This window comes from Sebastes fasciatus, chromosome 24, assembly GCF_043250625.1.
Source record: "Sebastes fasciatus isolate fSebFas1 chromosome 24, fSebFas1.pri, whole genome shotgun sequence".
NCBI lineage: Eukaryota > Metazoa > Chordata > Actinopteri > Perciformes > Sebastidae > Sebastes > Sebastes fasciatus.
In genome coordinates, this window is record NC_133818.1 from 7,088,239 (window position 1) to 7,111,485 (window position 23,247).

At 40.4% G+C, this 23,247-nt stretch overlaps 1 protein-coding gene across 1 annotated transcript; it reads left to right on the forward strand.

The window, feature by feature from the left end:
- The first annotated feature begins 4,120 nt into the window (after nucleotides 1-4,120).
- On the forward strand, nucleotides 4,121-11,595 carry slitrk1 (SLIT and NTRK like family member 1). Its single transcript, XM_074627063.1, has one exon. The coding sequence runs from the start codon at nucleotides 5,400-5,402 to the stop codon at nucleotides 7,488-7,490; it is 2,091 nt and encodes a 696-aa protein (XP_074483164.1). The 5' UTR covers nucleotides 4,121-5,399; the 3' UTR covers nucleotides 7,491-11,595.
- The last annotated feature ends 11,652 nt before the right edge of the window (nucleotides 11,596-23,247 follow it).

The following is a 23,247-nucleotide window of genomic DNA, read 5'->3' on the forward strand; positions in this document are numbered from 1 at the left end:
CATTAAATTCTATTATGCTCAGTGGTAGAAGAAGTACTCAGATCTTTAACTTAAGTAAAGTACCAATACAACAGTATAGAACATTTTCTTGATTGTACTTGAACAGAAGCACAGAATTGGCAGCAAAGTGTACTAAAGATAGGGCTGGAAGAAAATGTTCTATCACAGTATAGGTCATTTCATATGTTGATAACAATATGTATCAAGATATAGCAGGTTTTCTGATAATTCAATACATAAATATATGAAATAACCACATAGTAAATGCTTTTTTGCATACTCCTGTGTGAATGAAGTACTTGAAAAATGAAAAGTACTGAGAATTTTTCTCATTTGAAGAATTTGAGTGCAAAACAGTTTCAAGTTAAATTATAGAGGAAAAATAAATAAATATATTTATTTATTTATTTATTTATACATTTATTTATGTATTTATTTATTTACGTTTGTATTTATTAATTTATTTATTAATTTAATTTAATTATTATTATTTTATTTATTTATTTATTTATTTATTTATTTATATATTAACCTGATTTAATTTAATTTAATTTTAATTTATTTAGTTTTAATTTATTTATTTTTGTATTTATTCATTTGACAGACACAATACATATAGGCATCGTTACACTTAATTAAAGTACAACTGATGCAATGTATATAGGACTTTTAGCCTTAGCTAATTTGCATACCTTGTCCTTTGACCCCAGGCCTAGCCTTTATCGTGATAAAAATGACATAGAAAAATATACACGATAGACATTTGTATATACATCATCATATTACCCAGCCCTAACTTAAAGTACCAAAAGTAAAACTACTCATTATGCAGAAAAAACATTGCAGAATAATACAGATTATATAACTGGATTATAATTATTGATGCATTAATGTGAAAGCATCACTTACATTTTGCAGCTGGTAAAGGTGGAGCTAATTTTAATTATTTTATTTTATTATTTTTTGTATTAATAATCTGAATGTGAGAAGTAACTAAGGCTGTAAAATAAATGTAGTGGAGTAAAACATACAATATGTACCTCTAATATTGTATTCAGCAACATTTCAAAGCAGCATAACGTAGAAATACTCAGTATAAGTATCTCAAAAATGTACAGTACAGTACTTGAGTACTTAGTTACATTCCACCACTGATTATTAGTGTGGCTTTAGCCCTTTAGTCTATATATCAGATGCCATGAAGACAATGTAAATATCCTGTGTTTGCTCTCTTTAATACTGTTGAATTATACTCCACGCTAAATAGACAAAGTGATCTGATAAAAAGAGACAGACAGACGGAGAGAGAGAAATAGAAAACAGAGGAGACAGACAGCCAACAGGTAGGCAGACTGGTTGACGAGCAACAGCCCGAACAGCAGACAGATAGACAGACGGGCAGGCAGGTGCGTAGGGAGAAACCATAACCAGCCAATGGACCATAATGGGAATGCTTTACAGCCATATGTAGGTGGTCCTAATGATGTTTTGCTTATTGCAAGCGCCCGCTGATGCTTCACTGGAATCTCCTGACTCCCCTAGATTGGTCTCTTATTGCACTTGTGTGTTGTTTCCTCTCCATGAGAAAAAAAAAATGATGGCAGAGAGAGCGAGGATATTTAACTTCCCATTTTCCTACCTTCTAAATCTATTATAGCCTTTTTCCTAACAAGTGCCTTTAATTGTATTTAGTGTGACTATTCCTATGTCTGTAACCTGCTATTCATCCAGAAGTGTATACATACATGTATGTATACATCCGTTTCTGGACGCATGTATACATTTATACACATTTATGTATATATACTGTATATTTGTTTTATCAACATGTCCTACCATTTTACCACTTCTATTATTATTGATATGTTCTGTGATGTTCTGTTTTAGCAGTTACCATATATTTTACTTTATTTATCTGCTGCTTTTATTGTCTTGTGATGCACTTTGTAACATCTGTTTTGAGAAGTGCTATATAAATAATAATAATTATTATTATTATTATTATTATTATCTAGGCAAAAAATAATGTTTATTAAAATGTATGTAAAAAATACAACCTAAATAGTGCATTAAAACAAATCAGTAAGATAATGTATAAGAAAGGTGGAAAAACAGCTATATAATGTATCTTTAAACAGTAAATTAACTGTAAAATACTGTGAAATAGTACAGTTCAGTTTTTTTCATTAACAGTACAAAGCTGTAGATTTCAGTGACAGTATAATAATGTTAATTTTACAGTAACATAAAGGCAACCCTGCTGCCAGCTCTTTACTGTTATTTTAAAGGGAAATTCTTAACAGTGCTGCTTTTAATGGTTCTCCATTATAACAGTAGAACCTCTACAGAACCATCTTTGTTCCCTATTATAACAGTAGAACCTCTACAGAACCATCTTTGTTCCCTATTATAACAGTAGAACCTCTACAGAACCATCTTTGTTCTCTATTATAACAGAAGAACCTCTACAGAACCATCTTTGTTCTCCATTATAACAGTAGAACCTCTACAGAACCATCTTTGTTCTCCATTATAACAGTAGAACCTCTACAGAACCATCTTTGTTCTCTATTATAACAGTAGAACCTCTAGAGAACCATCTTTGTTCTCTATTATAACAGTAGAACCTCTACAGAACCATCTTTGTTCTCCATTATAACAGTAGAACCTCTACAGAACCATCTTTGTTCTCCATTATAACAGTAGAACCTCTACAGAACCATCTTTGTTCTCTATTATAACAGTAGAACCTCTAGAGAACCATCTTTGTTCTCTATTATAACAGTAGAACCTCTACAGAACCATCTTTGTTCCCTATTATAACAGTAGAACCTCTAGAGAACCATCTTTGTTCTCTATTATAACAGTAGAACCTCTACAGAACCATCTTTGTTCCCTATTATAACAGTAGAACCTCTACAGAACCATCTTTGTTCCCTATTATAACAGTAGAACCTCTACAGAACCATCTTTGTTCCCTATTATAACAGTAGAACCTCTACAGAACCATCTTTGTTCTCTATTATAACAGTAGAACCTCTACAGAACCATTTTTGTTCTCCATTATAACAGTAGAACCTCTACAGAACCATCTTTGTTCTCCATTATAACAGTAGAACCTCTACAGAACCATCTTTGTTCTCCATTATAACAGTAGAACCTCTACAGAACCATCTTTGTTCTCTATTATAACAGTAGAACCTCTACAGAACCATCTTTGTTCTCCATTATAACAGTAGAACCTCTACAGAACCATCTTTGTTCTCCATTATAACAGTACAACCTCTACAGAACCATCTTTGTTCTCCATTATAACAGTAGAACCTCTACAGAACCATCTTTGTTCCCTATTATAACAGTAGAACCTCTACAGAACCATCTTTGTTCCCTATTATAACAGTAGAACCTCTACAGAACCATCTTTGTTCCCTATTATAACAGTAGAACCTCTACAGAACCATCTTTGTTCTCCATTATAACAGTAGAACCTCTACAGAACCATCTTTGTTCTCTATTATAACAGTAGAACCTCTACAGAACCATCTTTGTTCCCTATTATAACAGTAGAACCTCTACAGAACCATATTTGTTCTCCATTATAACAGTAGAACCTCTACAGAACCATCTTTGTTCTCCATTATAACAGTAGAACCTCTAAAGAACCATATTTGTTCTCCATTATAACAGTAAAACCTCTACAGAACCATCTTTGTTCTCCATTATAACAGTAAAACCTCTACAGAACCATCTTTGTTCTCCATTAGAACAGTAGAACCTCTACAGACACAACCTCTACAACCTAAATAGTGCATTAAACAAATCATTAAGATAATGTAAAAGAAAGGTGAAAAACAGTTATATAATGAATCTATAACTGTAAAATACTGTGAAATTAATAAAACAAAACAGTCATTAACAGTACAAAGCTATAGATTTAAGCGACAGTATAATAATGTTAATTTTACAGCAACATAAAGGCAACCCTGCTGCCAGCTCTTTACTGTTATTTTACTAGTGCTGCTTTTAATTCCATCTGCAGAAAGAAGAGGAGGAGGATGAGGATGAAGAAGAGGAGGAGGGGGGGTAACTACCTCAACTCTCATCTGATGTAATACTCTCAAACAATGGAGTATAATACAAATCGATAGCAGATGTGTTCAAAAATGTTTTTCTTCTTACAGTTGTAGATCTATTTTTTGCAAAAAGGATTTTCATATTGGAAGAGAAAAAAACGTCACGCACACATGCGCATATAGGGGTGCCACACTGACGCATCGTTTGTTGTATAGTCAACTGTTTTTTTTTTTTTTCCTCTTCTTCTTCTTCTGCTGGAGTGAGAGCATGCCTGTAGCGGATTATTGTTTTTACTGCATTCAACAGTGTTTTCCAAAGCAAAAAAGGGGGCGAAAGTCGCACGCATATGGAGAGGAAGATCCATCTAAAGTGATGAAGAATGGGGGTCACTGAAGTGAGGTATCACGAGCCGAATTGGAAATCTCACCAGTGTCTTTCGACGACGCACAGTTGGACACTTTTACCATGGAGCTGCGAGCTTTGAGAGTAAAAAACGCGATTTTGCAGCAGGAGTCTGGCGTGGAGGCAGAATCTTCTATTTTTTGCGCATCTGGAAAAGGGGAATAACGTGTGATTTAAAGAAAAACATATAATATATGTGGATTTTTTTTTTATGCTCTGCATTCCCTCAGTCAGTCAGTCGATTTTTTTTTTCAATTTTTTTTTTTTTTGCCATTACAGCTCAGTAGAGGGTGTCAGATTATTCTTAGAGCAACGCGCTAGGATGAACACTGTCTTCTTCTCTTTTTTTGTGATTGCCACACAAAAAAAAAAGAAGAGACTGAGCGAGGCAAAGACGCCGAAGGATGTGAGGGGTGATGCGGGTGTTTTGCAGCGGTGGGCTCGCCTCTAAAGCTCCAGCAGGGAGTGATTTCAGCACCAGGAGAGAAAGAACAGCTCCAGCAGCTCCAGCAGCTCCAGCAGGGTGTGATTTCAGCACCAGGAGAGAAAGAGCAGCTTCTAACGCTGCAGCAGCACGACTGGAGGAGAGAAGGAGCGAAAAAAAGGCTCGGATTTGTTCGTTTTCTTTGCAGCCAAGGTCAGTCTGAAGTGAAAACAGCCGAAAGATGCATCGGACTCTACTGCTGCTTTTTGATTTTTCCATCATAAACACACGGATGCTGTGAGGATCCAGTCGTGAATGTGGTCATTTTTCAATCTGGAAGTCTGGAAGTGCAGGTTAGATGGATCTGTTATAATAAAAAAGACTCTTCTTCTTAAATCTATCCCCTTCTTCTTCTTATTAGACTGAATTCACAGCTCATATATATATATATATATATGTCTTGAAACCAAGGGGATGAATTGTTCACGTTAAAAAAAAAATGCTGCTTTGGATTGTTCTGCTGAATGCGGCTCTTTGTGTTGCCAGTGGAAATGTTACAAGGGACGTTTGTAAGGAGCAGATATGCTCCTGCAACGAGGTCGAGGGCGATCTGCACATAGACTGCGAGAAGAGGAGCTTATCCACGCTGCAGCATTTGACTGGACCCAGCTCGCAGTTCTACCACTTGCTGTTGCACGGGAACTCGCTGTCCAGGCTCTTCCCAAACGAGTTCGCCAACTTTTACAACGCGGTGAGCTTGCATTTGGAGAACAACGGCTTGCACGACATTGTGCCAGGTGCTTTCTTGGGGCTGCAGCTGGTGAAGCGTTTGCACATCAATAACAATAAGATCAGATCGTTCAGAAAGAGCACGTTTCTTGGTTTGGACGATTTGGAGTACCTGCAAGCTGATTTCAATCTATTGAGGGATATTGACCCAGCTGTTTTCAGGGACCTTAATAAACTTGAAGTGTTAATACTTAACGACAACCTCATCAGTGCGCTACATATAAACGTGTTCCAACATGTGCCCATTACGCATCTGGACCTGCGTGGGAACCGAATCAAAACGTTGCCTTATGAGGGGATCCTGGAGCAGATACCGGGCATTGCAGAGGTTCTGCTGGAGGACAACCCGTGGGACTGCAACTGCGACCTGGTGTCTCTTAAGGAATGGCTGGAGAACATACCGCATAACGCGCTCATTGGGAGGGTGATATGTGAGGCTCCAACAAGGCTGCAAGGGAGCGACTTGAACGAGACCTCAGAGGTGGATATGTGCCCTTCGCTGGGTGGAGTGGACACCAGCCTGGTGGCACCTCCCACTCAGGAGGAGACCTCTGAGACCGGTGTCCCACGTCCCACGCCTTACAAGCCCAGTGGGCGCCCGGATGGAGCCAAGAACCGCTCCAAATCTCGCGAGAACTGGCAGCTGAAGACTAAGCCCACCCCAGTGGTGACAGGTGTGAACGGCGACAGGGAGCAGCAGCAGCTGCACAACGTGACGTGCCCACAGCCGTGCAACTGCAAGCTGGTGGGCTCCAGACAGGGGTTAGGGGTCAACTGCGAGGGCAAGAAGATCGAGACCTTGTCCAACCTCAAACCCAAGCCCTTGGCGGCCCACGAGCTGAACATGCGAGACAACAACATCCACGCGGTGAAGAAGAACCAGCTGCTCGGCTACTCCAGCCTCAACCTGCTCGATTTGGGCGGGAACAACATCAAGGTGATCGACAACGGCACTTTCCAGAACCAGAGCGAGCTCAGGTGGCTGTACATGGATAAGAACTATCTGGATACGCTGATTGCGGAGATGTTCGTGGGCCTCGTGAATCTGGAATACCTCAGTTTGGAATACAACGACATCCAGCTGATTGTGGCGGGCGCCTTCGGCCCAATGCCCAACCTGAGGGTTCTGTTCCTCAACAACAACCTGCTGAAATCGCTACCCGTGGATGCTTTCCTTGGGATTTCTTTATCCAAAATTAGCCTGCATAATAATTATTTCACCTATCTCAACGTTGTTGGAGTGCTAGACCAGCTCAACTCAATCATACAGATCGATTTGCATGGGAACCCGTGGGAGTGCACGTGCAACATCGTGCCCTTCAAGCAGTGGTCGGAGAAGCTCGGGGCCGACGTGATCGTGAGCGACCTCAAGTGCGAGTCCCCCGAAGGGTTCTGGAAGCGAGACTTCCGCCACGTGCGAAACGACCTCATGTGCCCCAAGCTCTACGACAAAGTCTCCCCGACGCCCCCCTCCAAAAACAGCACTTTCACCCTGGACTCGGGGACGCGCTCGAACTCCTACTTGGAGCCGAACCGGGTCTCCATTTCGGTGCTCGTCCCCGGGTTGCTGCTGGTGTTCGTGACGTCCGCGTTCACCGTCGTGGGGATGCTCGTGTTTATTTTGCGCAATCGGAAGAGGTCGAAGCGGAGGGACGGGAACTCGTCGGCCTCGGAGATCAACTCCTTGCAGACGGTGTGTGACTCGTCTTACTGGCACAGCGGCGGGCCTTATCACGCGGACGGGGGCGCGCACCGGGGCTTCGACTGCAGCACGCACCTCTCCACGACTAATGATGCGTAAAAAGGGGACTCTGGTGCAATAAACCTGGATTACAAACAGACAAGACTGACGCACATAAATGACTGAAACGGCCACCCAAAGGCAAACACAGACTTGTTTATGTCTTGTTTTCTCCAGTTGAACCAAGTAAGTCAGTCTGCTGCTGCTGCTGCTGCCGCTGCTGCTGCTGCTGCACAGGCCCCACTCTGTAATATATGTATATGCCAAGCCCCCTGGCTAAAAAACCCCTCCCTCCCTCCTCCTCCCAGTTCTGCTATTTGCCGCAATCGGACTACGGATCTGTATGAGACAGAAAAGAGGGAGAACAAGGAGCGAGGGAGCGGGGCGTGTGTGTGAACGAGAGAGAGAGAGAGAGAGCGAGCGAGGACCCAGGGAATGGTGCACGAACGCATGAATGTAAATGTAAATACTCGGACCGATGTATCATAATCTGCATGATGATATTTCGCATGGTTTCAACACACACACGACGGCGAGGAACCATAACCACCATAACCAACAAAGAAGCGACCCTTTTCATGTTATATCAATATGACGACAATATATAGATATTAAGAATTATATATGACTATTACAAAGTGCCATTTCTCTATTTTTTGTGAACCTGCAGTTAGGATTTGTATTGTTGTTTTTTTTTGGAGAAAAAAAAAACTATGGGAAAGGAAGTGAAGCTGTCAGTGCATGTTCTTTTTTCTGTTTGTTATCATTTGATTGTCGATAAATATTGGGGTTATTTATACCGTACTAGATGGTGCAGATTAAATCCACGTCTGCAGCAAAGTCATCATCTCCTTTATGAATGTAAAACTGTGTTATTTTATGGTGTGCCAATTGTTGACTTTCAGATATTCAAGACATGCAGATGAGCATGACCAATTAACGTCACTCAGATGCTTTATGCTGCAAAGTTAATGTAGCTAAAATAACAGTTCCGTGGTTTTGTGTGTCAATGAATATAGCCTGCTTTGGGTGAGAGGAAGAAAAAAAATAATAACAATGAGTCATTTAAATGGGGGGTTTATACCATCATATTTTTTCAACAACTGAGCAAAGAAGTGTTTTCAATTGAGCTATGTAGGTATAATTCGATCTATGTAAACAGCGCAGGTAGACTGATATAGAATAGAATGCTTTTTTTAATGTCAGAAAAAGAAGTATTCCTCCACGAAAAAAAAGCGTATGGCTATGATTCACTTTCATCATATTGTGAGCTTTTGTAAAGCCATCTAATCTTGTCCAAATAAGAGAACTGAAACTCACTGTATTTACTACAAAATGTGCTTGAAATAGGCTGTTTTTGGGGGCAGTGGGGGGGGAGGGGGTCCTTGCTTTCTAACAAACTGGGGAAAGAACTCAGCATGTGGCCGGTCCATAGAGACACTGGAGTGTGTCCTTCATTGAGGGGATTAAAAAAGGCAAACACACCAGGCTGTTCTCATACAACGTTCGTAGCTATACCTACGAAAAGTAATGCACTGTAATTCGTACATATCCCAAAAAATCAACTCCTATGTAATCCATGTTATCGTGAACCATATGGAAGTATAAACAAACGCCGCGTAGGGAGGAGGTCGGGGTGGATGGATGGGTCAAAAAACACCGGACCTTCGCCCAGTAGACTGGTGTTCGTATCCCGTGTGAAACCAGAAGTTAACGTTGATTTATTCGTCACGTAACTTCCGTATATAAGTTGCGCCACTTCCGTAGTTATTTAAGCCCAAACTTTGACTTATTTGTCACGTAAATTCCTAAAAACATCGCACTTTCGCCAAGGAGACCGGTTTTCATATTCCGTGTGAAACCAGAAGTTAACGTTGATTTATTTGTCACGTAACTTCCGTACTTCAATTACGCGACTTCAGGAGTTATTTATACCCTAATGTTGGCTTATTTGTCACTTAACTTCCGTACTTAAGTTGCGCCACTTTCATAGTTATTTTAACCCAAACTTTGACTTATTTGTCACGTAACTTCCGTACTTACGTAAAGAAGTAAAAAACATAAGACTTTCGCCCAGGAGACCGGTGTTCATGTCCTGTGTGAAACCAGAAGTTAACGTTGATTTATTCATCATGTAACTTCCGTACCTACGTAACGCCACTTCCGTAGTTTCTTAACTCAAACCACAATCTTTTCCTAAACCTAGCTAAGTAGTTTTGTTGCCTAAACCTAACCAAGTTGTTTCCTGTAAAGACGGACTTCATTTTGAAAAGACGGTGGTCATGTAACGAGCGGAAATTGACACGTTGCTGGACTTTCGTAGGAAAACACACGACAAATGGGGAATTACTTTTCGTAAGATATCATACGAACCGTTGTATGAAGACACGTTGCACACAACCATACGCGGAGGCAATTCGATAATGCTAGATGCCTTTTTCAATTCAGCATTTTTGAACTTGAGATGCTATTCTCTGGGGGGTGTGTCGCATGGTTTTTGTGGGCTCATGAAAACAATGCCATGACTGAATACCTGTTTTGCAGAGCTCAGCTGTCGGGGTCTGCTGCTTAGCCTATACTGCTTTAACTGAGCGTGGATTTGGATAAAAAAAAAAAAAAATACAACTAAAATAATTAAACCGTTTGGGCATACTTCTAAAAATATTCTCAATTCTTTAACTTCTTTAACTTCTCTGCAGAGTCTAAAACAGATGCAAGGAATGTGCAATTTCTTTTTTTTTTCATTTATTTGTAATTATAATGTAATATTCCAGTGCTGGTGACATCTTTTCTTTAAGAAACCCACTCTAAAATGCCTAATTTAGACAAGCATAATTCGGCAACAATCCTAAAACAGCTGATTAGACTGTTGTCTGGCCATTAAATGGGCGTTACCAGTCGCTAAAAGCCCCATAGATATGGGTCAATAGGGGCCTACTACACCTACTAGTAGCTTTTATCATCTATTCACATGGTAAATCACAAAAAGAAGGAATAAAAGAATACAACAGTGGCCTCTAGCGACTGTTGCAAGTATGATGGAGAAGCGGAAGTCAGGCGCTGTAGTATAGACGGTGTGAAACTCCATATGGTTGGAGGTCGTAGGGGTTGGAAGCAATGGGACACAAAACACAGGGTTTTTGCTCAGGAGGCCGGGGTTTGCATCCCGTGTGAAACCAACAATGTGTAGTTTTCTTTGTGTTCACAAGTATTAAAATGTAGTTATTTTAAGTAAAAACACAGTTTTTCTCCCCTAGTGGTTTTGTTTTGTTGCCTATACCTAAGTGTTTTTGTTGCCTAAACCTAAAACAAAGTTGTAGTTGTGTTGCCTAAACTGAACGAAGCCATTTTGTTTGTGTTCAAAATGTAACGTTTCATTCAGTTTCATTAGAACGTGTTGCTTTTTAAGTTTCACTTTTACAACGTAGTAGGCCCCTACTGACCCACATCTATGGTGCTTATAGCGACAGATAACGCACATTTAAGTAGCTGATAATAGTCAAATTGGGTGCCTAAAATGCCATGGCCATGATGAGAGTGTACATAGTTGATGTGAGATGGGCTTACACCCTCTAACTCCCCTTCACCCTCCCCCGTCTCTCCCCAGCTAGTCAGCCTACAGTATCTCCCCCAGTATACAGGCTAGCGCTGTTCATGGTGCTGAATCACCTCCCCTGCTTTCTTTGTCTGCCTGTGTCTGTTTGTGTGAGGACAAATGAGCGAGAGAGAGAGAGAGAGCAAGAGAGAGAGAGAGCAGTTGCGTGACAATTTGCATGTATGTGTACACCTCCCCCCCTGCTGTCACCCCCCCCTCTCCCCCATTACCGCCATGTAACCATGCGCAGCTTGACCTTGGGGACTAACATCTCAGCAGATCTGTGACAAACACTCATCATCATCACCTCCCCGCATTTTCAGTCACCTTGCTTCCCCCCTCAACTCCCCCGCTTTTCTGTCCAATCACAACGGGTGGTGGTGGTGGAGGTGGTGTGGTGGAGGGGGGGTTTGGGGTAACTACGTGTCTCTTCTGTGGTGTATTACTGTGCCACAGCCCACTGATGATTTGTCATAATTTTCAAAAAAGCTGTGTTTCAAAGTTACATTTATATGCTTTGCGATATTTGACCTGCTTCTATTTTGTTAAATAAAGTGTGGTTGAGGTTGAGTACATCTTTTTTTTTGTTTTTGTAGGAATTTTCATTGGTGTAATGAGACATGTGACAGGTTTGATTCATCATCTGTTCTTTGCATATTTAATATACTGAAGGGGTTTACATATACTTAGTTCAAGCACACTGCCTTATGTCTTCAAAATAAGGTTAAATTGATGTTATTTCATTACTGTGCACTATGACGGAGGTTATTACATTTTATTGCGCTCCATATCATGTTATTTTTAGACAGTTTTATCATGATTCTTGGATGCTACTTTCCTTGGTACCCTGGAGAGAAAATGACACATTTAGACTCTCGCTGCAGTGCAGGAATGTGGATTTATTATTTCCTTTTTTGGGGTATGCAAAGCCAAAATACAAGATGGCTGTGTATCCAAAAATATGTCTGACTGGTGTATAAGAAGTCATAATTCAGGAATCTTATGAATGTTTGAATGTGAATATTTTACATTTAATGGAAAAATGTTGTGCAGCGGAGTGGTATACTTTCCATTACATCAGCTAATACATCTTCAAAACATACTTTTCCTCTGTTTGAATCCATTAGAGATTGGTTATTCCTGTGCTGTAGTCCCGTGTGAGTCTGTGTCTAACAGTAGGGCCCATTCATTAATGCGATGGATAATAGCTGTTGGAATCACAGCGGCGTGGAGTCGCCTCTTTTACACGCTGGGCACACAGCGTTCCAACACTGTTGTGGCCCAGCAGGCCTGCCGTAGTTCGTGTGATAGTCTCCCCCGAGGAGCTGGCAGTTGATGCAACACTTCCAGCAGGGATAACATCATCCGCACACCTCGTAGACTCGGCTTTGGTGGAAGTCTCGATGGTCCTGCTTTGGTGTAATCCGGAGGGCATGGGAAATGGTTTGTGTTCTGTATTTTGGAAGCTGTACTTTCTTCGCTTCAGGGTTGCAACAAAAAAAACAGTGTACCTGTGGCTGGTTTGGCTGGTTAGTCATCCGTTGGAATTACAGCTTGAACGCCCACCACAAACATTATGTCTTGTTTTTGTGCTACCTCGGGCACATCTGTATTGTTTTTTATGTTGTTTCTTTGAGGTACTAACTGTCCGCACTGCCGATTTGACTGTTGTCGCTATAAGCACCATAGATGTGGGTCAATAGGGGCCTACTACACCCACTAAAAGGTTTTATCATCTATTCAAATGGCAGAACACCAAATACAAACAGTTTTATACATGACAGCGACCTCTAGTGACTAATTATGACAGGAGCAGAAGCGGAAGTCAGACACTGTAGTATAGATAGCGTGAAACCCCATATGGGGTGGAGGTTGGGGGCGATTGATGGGACACAAGCCCCAGGTTCGCAACTCGTGTGATATCAACAATGTGTAGTTGTCTTTCTTTTCACAAGTGATACGTTTTACTTTCACTTGTGAAACGTATTTATTTTAAGCCAAAACACAATGTTTCCCCCTAAACTTAACTCAGTAGACCCCAAAGAAGTCTTTCAGTTTTACAATTTGAATTTAGAACTAGGGATGCACTGATCTGACTTTTTCAGTCCCGATACCTTGGCTTTGGGTATCAGTTGAAGCCGAGTACCCATCTGATACCAGTTCTTAATTAATAAGCTGTTCTTTTATGTGTGAGGCAACATCAGGCTCAGCTTAAACATTGCTTTCCTAACGTTATAATACAAAATGTAACAAATAAATACATAGATATACATTTATTGAATTGTTATTTATTCCTAAAATAAAAAGAATCATACGCCAGCAACTTGGTAGTCTTCAAAATTAACAGGATAATGTATAATGTATATAGTACGTATTGTAGACATAGAATCTAATTGAATAGATGGGCCACATTTCACCTTTACAATGTAGTAGGCACAGTAGGCCCCTACTGACCCACATCTATGGTGCTTATAGCGACTGATAATGCCTATTTGATGGCCTGATAACAGTCAAATCGTTTACACCGCAAGATCCCAAGCAGGTAGAATTTGAAACAAATTGTACGACAGGAAAAAATATAGATACAATCTGTCAACAAGCATATATACATACTGTATATATATATAGTGATTCTGATGTCTCAGATTCATTACGGTTAGGAGTTACAAATGGCCACGAGTCTTTCCCTTTAATTAGCGCTAAAGTGTCACTGGCTATCTTTTATCCGACTCCTAGCGGTCAGTGTGTCTGCTCTTGTTTAAGTTTTGTAAAAATCACCAAAAGCTTTGCGGCGCCTTTGATGTTAGCTTTGATGAAAGTCCCATGTGTTGCACTGAACAGTTGCCAGTCGTCCTGCACTCCCAAACTCTGCAGCCACTGCAACTTGCTGCTGGTTTTTCTAAGCCCGTGGGTGTGTGTAGTAGTGATTATCTGGCCTTATCCCCGGGGATTTCTTGGTGTTACTCCCAGATATTATTATTAGCCCATCCACTGGAAAGCGCTCGGCCTATAAGTCTCAGTGGTTGGGTTTTATTGGTTGTTATGTTCTTTGCGAGCCACGCTGTATGTGAATACCCTTCATTCTTTAAATGTTGTGCTTGGAACCACTGATTGAGTTTGGTATTAATGCAATGGAGTGTTTTACATGACAGGAAACACAGCAGGCATTAGCTTGTGTAATCATTGTGCTTTTTAATATACCTTTCACTATGCAAACATATCCTTAAAAACACCAATATAATTATAAATCCACAAAGGGAAACCTTTAGGGGGTTAAAATGTGTTTGTGCTGCAGCCTTGCAATGCACTTTGTTCAATACAATCACTGTAAGTCATTGTTAGAGGCTAATCTGTCTGATATTGTGGTACATATTTGGCTTTATGACAACTAGCTGGAGCGGCAACAAAGCAGAAATACATGAAATGACTCGAGGAAAAAGTTGCATACTTTGGAAGCAGCTCCAGGAGTCAAAACGTGGGCAGATAAATCAATCAAAAACGCAAGGAGTTCACATATTTCAAACCTTACTCATACTCCCATGTCTGCCAGCCAGACTATAGAGCAAACATCCAGAGTAATTAAAAGGATCTCGGCTCATAATAGACCCAGATCGGGTGTCAACCGGCTGCGCGCTGGCCCACGTCAAACCACCAAAGCGGGGGCCTTTAATCAAGATGAGTGAATGGCCTACCGAGTGTTTCCTCCAGCTCTAAGTAATCCTCTTCTTCCAGCCCCCACTTATCGATTATCTCATTGATTTCATTTAGCAGAGCCACGCGCGTTCCCCCATCCCCTCGCTGGTGTTTCGGGGCTTTGTGTGGCTCCACCTGATCTGATTACACCGCTCAAACGAGAGCAACAACTGCAGTACAAAATGGAGTTTTGTTTTGCAGTCATAAACTCAGGATGTGGGGATTTGTTCAAGGGAAGGAAGCAGCGCCGGACTTTCTAACAGACTTCATTAAACAACACCTGCACGTATACGTGGGTGGATGTATGGTCACGAACACACTCCACAGCTTGACACCGAGGCTATAAGGAATTTTAATTTCCTGAGGCTATCTCGGTGTGAACCCAAGGCCCTCAATACTTCTTACAATTACCTGGCTGGTCAGAGAACAGCTTGTAACTGAGCCAAGGAGAAGTAAGAGCACGTTGTATATAGCTGACCCTTATACATTAATATATTTGTACATCCAGGGCTCTCCTCTTGAGGGAGAAGTGGCATTAAGGTGCTTGACGGTACACAATGATGCTCTACTGTAAGTGTCGAGTTAGACGTAGATTGGAGAGCTTGAGCACGTGCTGATGCTTCAACCACTCTCATTTCTCTCTGACATGATTTCTAGGTATACAAGCGGAAATTGCAAAAACTGCTAACCAAGAAGCTCGAGGAAAATCTGTCTCCTCTTCTAATCCTTACATATGAACACTGGTTGAAAGAAAACCCAGCAGAGAGTACACACAGAAACTGTTAACAGCGCAGATGCTTTCTATAGTATTGTGAATTCAAAAGATGGCAGTTTGGCAGAGAAATCCACCACATTTTAACACTGTTTTGTGGAAGTTGCCTTCCCACACTACTCCACTGCTATATGCGTGAAAATATAAACCATATTTTCCTTCAAATATATATATATATTTCCTTTTGTTTGACCTCATTAAAACTCAATATGTGCAGTAGGAAGCTAAAATGGTTACCCTTTCCTTTGCCACAAACCAGGCTTGCACATTTGAAGGTTGTTATATGGGCTATAAATGGAAACATATATTCCTTTTCTTCGCCAAAAAGTCGTTCACAGACAAAGAAATGCATTCTATGTTATCCTACATTCAGATGCTACTTGTGTTTGTGGCCAATTAGACCTCACAGGGTCTTACTAATGAAACATCTGTTGTAAAACTCCATTAACACAAATCCAAAAAGACATAGTCCTGGGGAAAATGTACTACCAAACAGAGATATAGTATTTACAAGCTGGAATCCCAAATAGAAGTAAGTAAGTAAGTAAAATGTCGTCCATTCAAAATCATATGTATAAAATTAAGATATTTCATAGTGATAAAACAATGTCAAGTGTGTTTTTTAAAGGTCTCCAAGAGCCCAAACAAAACTCAGTGAGGATATACTCTCATACATATTACATCTAACTGCAAATATACTGTAAAAATGTCAACTTGTAATTGTTCTTTATGTCATAGAATACAATTTGTTTGGTCTTAGAAACCTCAATTACCAGCATTTAAAGTAAAAAATGAAGTTGTGCCACCAAATTTATAGCATAGACTAACATAGACTTTATACTGGACTCATTAGTACTGTAAAATCTCACAGATAAACCCCAACTGTTTTAAATTGTCTAGTTATCATGAGACTAAATAATAAGTTGACAAAATGTCAAATTGCTCGTTTACTAAACTCATCAACTTATGTCATTTAGAAACATTGTTAGCTCATTAGCATATACTTCCCAGCATGCATTGCATTAAGGGTCTAATTCACCAGAAATCCTTCTTTGCTGTAATATGAGGAAAGTAACATGATTATGTCTCTTTATTCATGTGTCTCAGAGGAATCATAGTTGACAGGATTATGATTTGATGCCACATGGTCTTCTCTCTGCCAATGAAGGAATACTTAATGTATAGATGATATAACTAACTGGAAACCAAGCTCATTTATAAAATAAAATTAAAACCCCAAGTGGACACAATGTACAGATTTGAGTTACTTTAATTTAGAGTTAATTAAATTGCATATAACTCAAAATTACATTGAAGTTTGTTGGCTTGGAAATTTCTCAAATATTTTTTTTTTTATAATGTACAAAGCGATGTTTTGATAATCATAAGTTACTCAGATTTATTTTTACATTTTGGTTAGTTTGGTTGCACGAATCGGGTCCAATTATTTGACTTCTATAATATAAGATAAATGGTGAATTTAGTTGTATTCTCCTGACAGCACCAACACTTCAACAAAACCAAACAGCAACTGTTTCCTGTCCGAACTAATTCCAAGTTTCATGAATTGCAAAGCAGCACAATTACACCTGACAAGACATGTCGGATCCTTTGCTACCAAAGCGGTGTCATTTCAAGGATATGTTGCCTTTGTTGGAATGAGTCATTTGTTTCCCAAAAAGGAGCATAACAAAGTGTTTTTGGACTAACCTTTCAGGAAATGCTAATTACAGTGAGCCTGATTAATCTAAGCAGACACCTGGATGTGTCATTTTCCAAAATAAGATACTACACAATTTTTTTTTTTTCCTTCAGATTTGCATGCGTAGCAGCTTTTGCCACCTGGAGTTTTGAACTCTGCTTTTTAGAAATATCAACCCAAAATGGAGAGAAAACATGAAAGCTTCACCTCCACTAAGCAGACACACGGCAGGCTTTGATATGTTAATGTAAAGTGTCAACATTTTGTGACATACGATGAGCAGATGTACACAGAATGAGCACATATGTCTATGTGGTAGTCTCACATGCTGAGGCTTTTAAGTCTAACTGTGCACCCGATAGGTGATTCATTAGATATTCATTGCAGACAATTAGCAATTCAGCCACGACACAAGATGACGGCTGTATGTAAATGTTTACGAGCAGTGAAAGAAGATGACGAAGGCTACATGAGCGAGCGTCCTCGACTTCTAAACACGGCTTTAGAAACAACATAGTGAATGAAATCTTTTCAATTTTTCCGCATGAAAACACGTGCTGAATGGTGTAAAGTTGCGACGGAAAAAGGGTCATCCTTCTTTTCTTCCCATCACTACGTTGTTTGCCCTCCCCTCCAACTCGCGGCGCGCCATTCAGACGGATGCGTTTTGATTTTTCACTCCTTTGTCACTCTTTTTTGACGACGGGCGAATCGATAGGCGCTTGAAGACGGGGCTTGTGTGGGAGGAATTGACTTCCCTTACACCCACTCTATTTAGCCTGACAGTTTGTGGCAGCTCGCAACAAACACATCATCATCCCCATCATCATCAGCAACAACAACAACGGTCCACGAAAAGAGAGGACGTCGCTAAGCTGTCCACATTCGTCTTCATTCCTCTTTGTTAAAGGGGGAGCTATATATTTTTGTATCTTTGTGTGAGGAATGTGACAAGAGTTTGTTTCTCTGGTTGCTTCCACTGCTTTCCAAGAAAAGTTCTGCTTCTTATTGCCTGAAGGATTTTTTTTTTTCTCAAAACAAGAGCATCTTCTGTCTCTCTCGCTGTCTTTAGTTTTAGAGAGAAGTTGTTGCTTAGCACCTCAGGCTATGAAGCGCAGGTATTGTATAGGAGGTAAGGGAATAAAAGGTTTGTTGCGGCAAACCAGGTGACGAGAAACTGAGCAACTGTTTCAGAAAAAAATAATCCGTTGTTTGGTACGGTGGAATTTATTCCATGGCTATTTGTGGCTGCCAGCTGACCCTTTTGGCTGTTAAATAACATTTCATTTTTTCTCACCAGAATCAACAGACATGGATATGTTACCCTTGACCTCGCCCCCCAGTGCACACACCCACACACAAATATACAAACATACAAAACCTCTTTCACACACACAAATGCATGCTGGATAAATGTTGTCCTTAACCTGGCGTACTACAACCGCTCAGCAAATGCCAGCTGGGTCAACAGATGCCCTGGGCATTCTAGCCCGGCGCTCATACAAAGAACACTGGAGCTGTCGCTTCATCTATGAGCGCAACAAACCAAACACGTGCACACACATGCCTGCACACTGGTGAGCTCGATGGTGCAGCAGTGTACAAGCAGATTATGAGGTTTTATCTTGCTTTGTGTTCGGTGGCCTGGAATGTCAGCAAGCGGAGAGGTGGCAGGTCAAAATTAGTGGGTTTTAGGACATGGATGAATCCACTTGATTTAAAAGATGACAAGAAAAAAGCATTACACTGTATGCTGTAATTGTAAAATGTAGCACGAGCATGAGCACGGTGGACAGATATTACTGTTTGCAGCTATCAAAAGGTACACTTTACAGAATCAAAGATAATAAACCCTCCTTTTTAGACAGACAAATGCACTATTTATGAAATGATACAGGTTTGAAAGACAAAAGGCCACAGCTCAAAAATGGCCGTGCATACTTCAAATATAAAAACATAATATTTTAAAGAGGACCTATTATGCTTTTTCCCTTTTCTTTTAGTGTGTTATATAGTTTTTGTGCATGTAAAAGGTCTGCAAAGTCAATATCAAAGGGAGAAACACTGCTCCTGAACTGCATGAAACACCTTGCTTGAAGTCCCGCCTTTTCTTCTGTAACGTGGTGATGTCACCAAGTAACACATCCTAAAGTCCTAAAACCCTGAAATGAGTTGCTATTTTAGCACGTCTTGTCTGGAAGTAAATGGGTATTTTGAATGTTTTTTTAGTTAGATGCCTACAATAAGGTCTGTGGTTAACACAAGCTGAAGAGATTTTAACGTTTTGTTCTACAACATAAAATATGTCAGTAAATATCCCACTTATGAATTTTGAAGCCTTTATGTGGCTTAAAAAAGGTTGGCGCTAATACGTTTTTATCGAGGGAACCAGGGCGATGCTAACTTCCTGGTTGGCCTACAAAAAACGTAATTTGGTTCGCCCTCAAACAAAGCAAGTTAGAGCGGAGCTGGAGAGGAGTCCGAAGAGTTTGATTTGGCTGACCAATCAGAGCACACTGGGCTTTTCTTTCTCCTCCTTTTTTTAAACAGAGTGTTTCAGACAGAGGATGAAAAGAGGTGCTGCAACACAGTGGATATGAGAGTGTTTTTTGCACATTAAAGCATGTAAACATGTTCTATTAGAAACCCAAAATACAAGCCTGACCCTGAAAATGAGCATGACAGGTCCTCTTTTAAAATATTGTTTTCATATTTGTTATGGCTGCTGTCGATTCTCCATCTGTATGACGATTACATAAAAAACACAGCTTTGTCCCAGTCATCCCTATCAACCACGTCCTTGTTTTTGAGTCATACTTAGTTTGGGAAGCGCTCCAAAAAGATAGCCACAAGGCGGTGGTGGTGGTGAAACAACTCCACTATGGGATGAGACGCCACCAGTGACTCATATCATCAGAAGCCAGCAGTGGGAAGGAAAACCACATACAAAGGCTGGGGACTATGAGAGAGCCAACTTTTAATGTTTGATGTTGAGTTCCCACCCTCTGGTCAGCTTCTTTTTAACATTTTTTAAATGTTTTTTTTATGTATTTGCAAGGTTGTATGGGTAGCGCCAAATGTGGTGCTGAAAAAGCTCAGTTTGGAGGAAGTGGGAGGTAGTTTTCATGTGGAGCATGGCTTCATTTTGCATGAAATTGCAATTAAAAGGTGAGGGTATAGAGACATGTTCTTCTATAAAACACATTTTTTCTTTGCTTATTACACTCTTAAAGGTAGGGTTTCCCTTTTATTCATATAATTATAATATTTGTTTATTCCAATGCGTGTCTGTTCTCCATTTAAGTTGTTGATAAAGTTCTGACTAAAGGCTCTCGTGTCTGACAGGCGCTGTGGTTAGCGGTCTGGTGAGCTGAGCCAGCCGCTGATTGTGTTTAACAAATAACGAGCAATAGGAGAAGGCCCGTGGGAATAGCTGTCGCCACTTCTGAGTGAGACGCAGGAAGGCCTGGAGGGGTGGCGGTGAGGGTGGTGGTGATGGGGGTGATGGGGGTGATGGGGGAGGGGTAGAAGAATTGATTGCATTCATCGATGGAGGACGGGGAATGGGAAGAATGATATTGGAGAGAAAGCAAGGTTAAAATAAACCAATCTACAGTTGATTTTCAAAGCACTTCACACTGTATATCATTCCAGTGTTGCACCCATATATATTTTTATTCCAACACTGTGATGGCAGGAAGCGGGGAGCAATATCATATATGCGGCACAGGGAGCATCTGCTCAGCACTATGAGTCAGAAGATGGAATTAAGTTCATCTCTCTGTGAGAAACGTATAGAATCAAAGCAGATTTGATGGCTGATACAAAGTATTATGTTTCTAAGGGGGACTTTCTTTCCTTCAGTTTTCAGGGATGATACAAATCTGATTCGTCATCATGGTGATTTTTTTTTTTTTAATCATGACAGCTATTGATTTACCAGAGGTAGGCCACCACAGTGAAATAGAAAAGCTTACAGGGAAACAAGATCAATCAAAAAAAGCATTCTCATTTTCTGAACCATGAAACTGGAAACATTTTAGTCTGACTCAACTTCATACTTGAAGCTACAGTGTGTAGCATTTCGGGGGATCTATTAGCAGAAATGGAATATAATATTCAGAACTGTGTTTTCATTAGTGTATAATCAACTGAAACTAAGAATTATTGTGTTTTCGTTAGCTTAGAATGATTCCTTCATATCTACATAGGGAGCAATTCCTCTTCACGGAGGCCGCCTTGTTGCTCCATCATGTTTCTACAGTAGACCAGAACGGACAAACCAAACACTGGTTCTAGACAGAGCATTTCACATTTTGACGTTACCTGAAGGCCACTGTAGTTCTCTGACACGCTTGTGAAATTGCACTAACGTGAGCTACAGAGTGTTCTTAAAGTAGTGTTATTATGGTGAGAATGTTATCTCGGAAAGGGAAGAGTGAACAGAGGGATACTCTGCTGGTTGCAATTTGCAACCACACCACTAGATGCCGCCAGATCCTACACACTGTCCCTTTAATACTGAATCTATTTGGATCATTGAAATAAGGAAAACTAATTTACCACTGTTGGTCAATCTATTATTTGAACTGTAGATGTTACCACAAACTATATGGGTGTAGTATTGTATTTTCAACCTAATGAATCCATTGGTAGCAACCACGTCATACTAGCATGGCGCAAAGCAGGCTAAATAACGCTCCAAACTTATGCTAAATGTTGGCGAGGAAAAACTGGCATGGCCATTTCCAAAGGGGTCCCTTGACCTCTAACCTCAAGATACGTGAATGTAAATGGGTTCTATGGTTACCCACGAGTCTCCTCTTTACAGACATGCCCACTTTATGATAATCACATGCAGTTTGGGGCAAGTCATAGTCAAGTCAGCACACTGACACACTGACAGCTGTTGTTGTCTGTTGGGCTGCAGTTTGCCACGTTATGATTTGAGCATATTTTTTTATGCTAAATGCAGTACCTGTGAGGGTTTCTGGACAATATCTGTCATTGTTTTGTGTTGTTAATTGAGCTCCAATAATAAATATATACATACATTTGCATAAAGCAGCATATTGCACACTCCCACGTTGATAAGAGTATTTAATACTTGACAAATCTCCCTTTAAGGTACATTTTGAGCAGATAATAAAATGTGTGATTAATGTGCGATTAATCACGATTAACTATGGACAATCATGCAATTAATCAGGATTAATCATTTCAATCAATTGACAGCCCTATTAAAAAATAAATAACACTTTGTTCAAACTCTAAAATGGATTTAATCTTGCAATTTCAATCCCCAACAGCAGCGTACGGGTTACAAAAAGCCAATTGTTTTCAAGTGGTGGATGCTTCAATTTTGGAAAGAAGTCATGAAAATGTCTGTCAGGGAGGCGGCAAGAGACTGTGAGGGGCAGCGCTTCAGGGCTGAGTCACCGTTGGTGCTCGCCACAATATTCCCCGAGATGGACAGCAGGTTGGGTGCTGATTACCATGGAGCATATCTTCTGTCCCATGTCCTCTCCCCGGTGAGAAAAAGAAAGAGAGAGAGCAAGCCAATCTATAACCTGTCACTGTCTCTCCCTTGATGGCTGGATGATGGATGACTGCATCTTCTCTAACAATACCAAAACACTCCCTGTGTGGGAGGCCTTTTGCACGGGGGGCAAGGTAAGAGCTTTGTGTGAGTGTGTGTGTGTGTGTCGGGGGGCAATTACCATCTCAATTTATTACACTTTAACTGACAGCTGACATGTGCCCTTACATGTGTGATATGACACTTGGCTTTAAAAATGCATTGGAAGGAAGTTCAAGGGAACTGCAGTGATTTTTCTCTCTACAGTGTTCCCACTTTTTTTTACCCAGAATGCCGCAGCTGCTCTATACAACCCCCGAAACTATTGCGGAACTCACAAGCCTTACAAATGATCTGTCTCAGTCTGTGTGATCTCCACAATATCCACACTCGCTGATGCGATGCATCTCAAATCAGAAAATCACCCCACAAAAAAAAAAAAAAAAGAGAGAGATGATGAAAGCCTTCAGCGCTGCA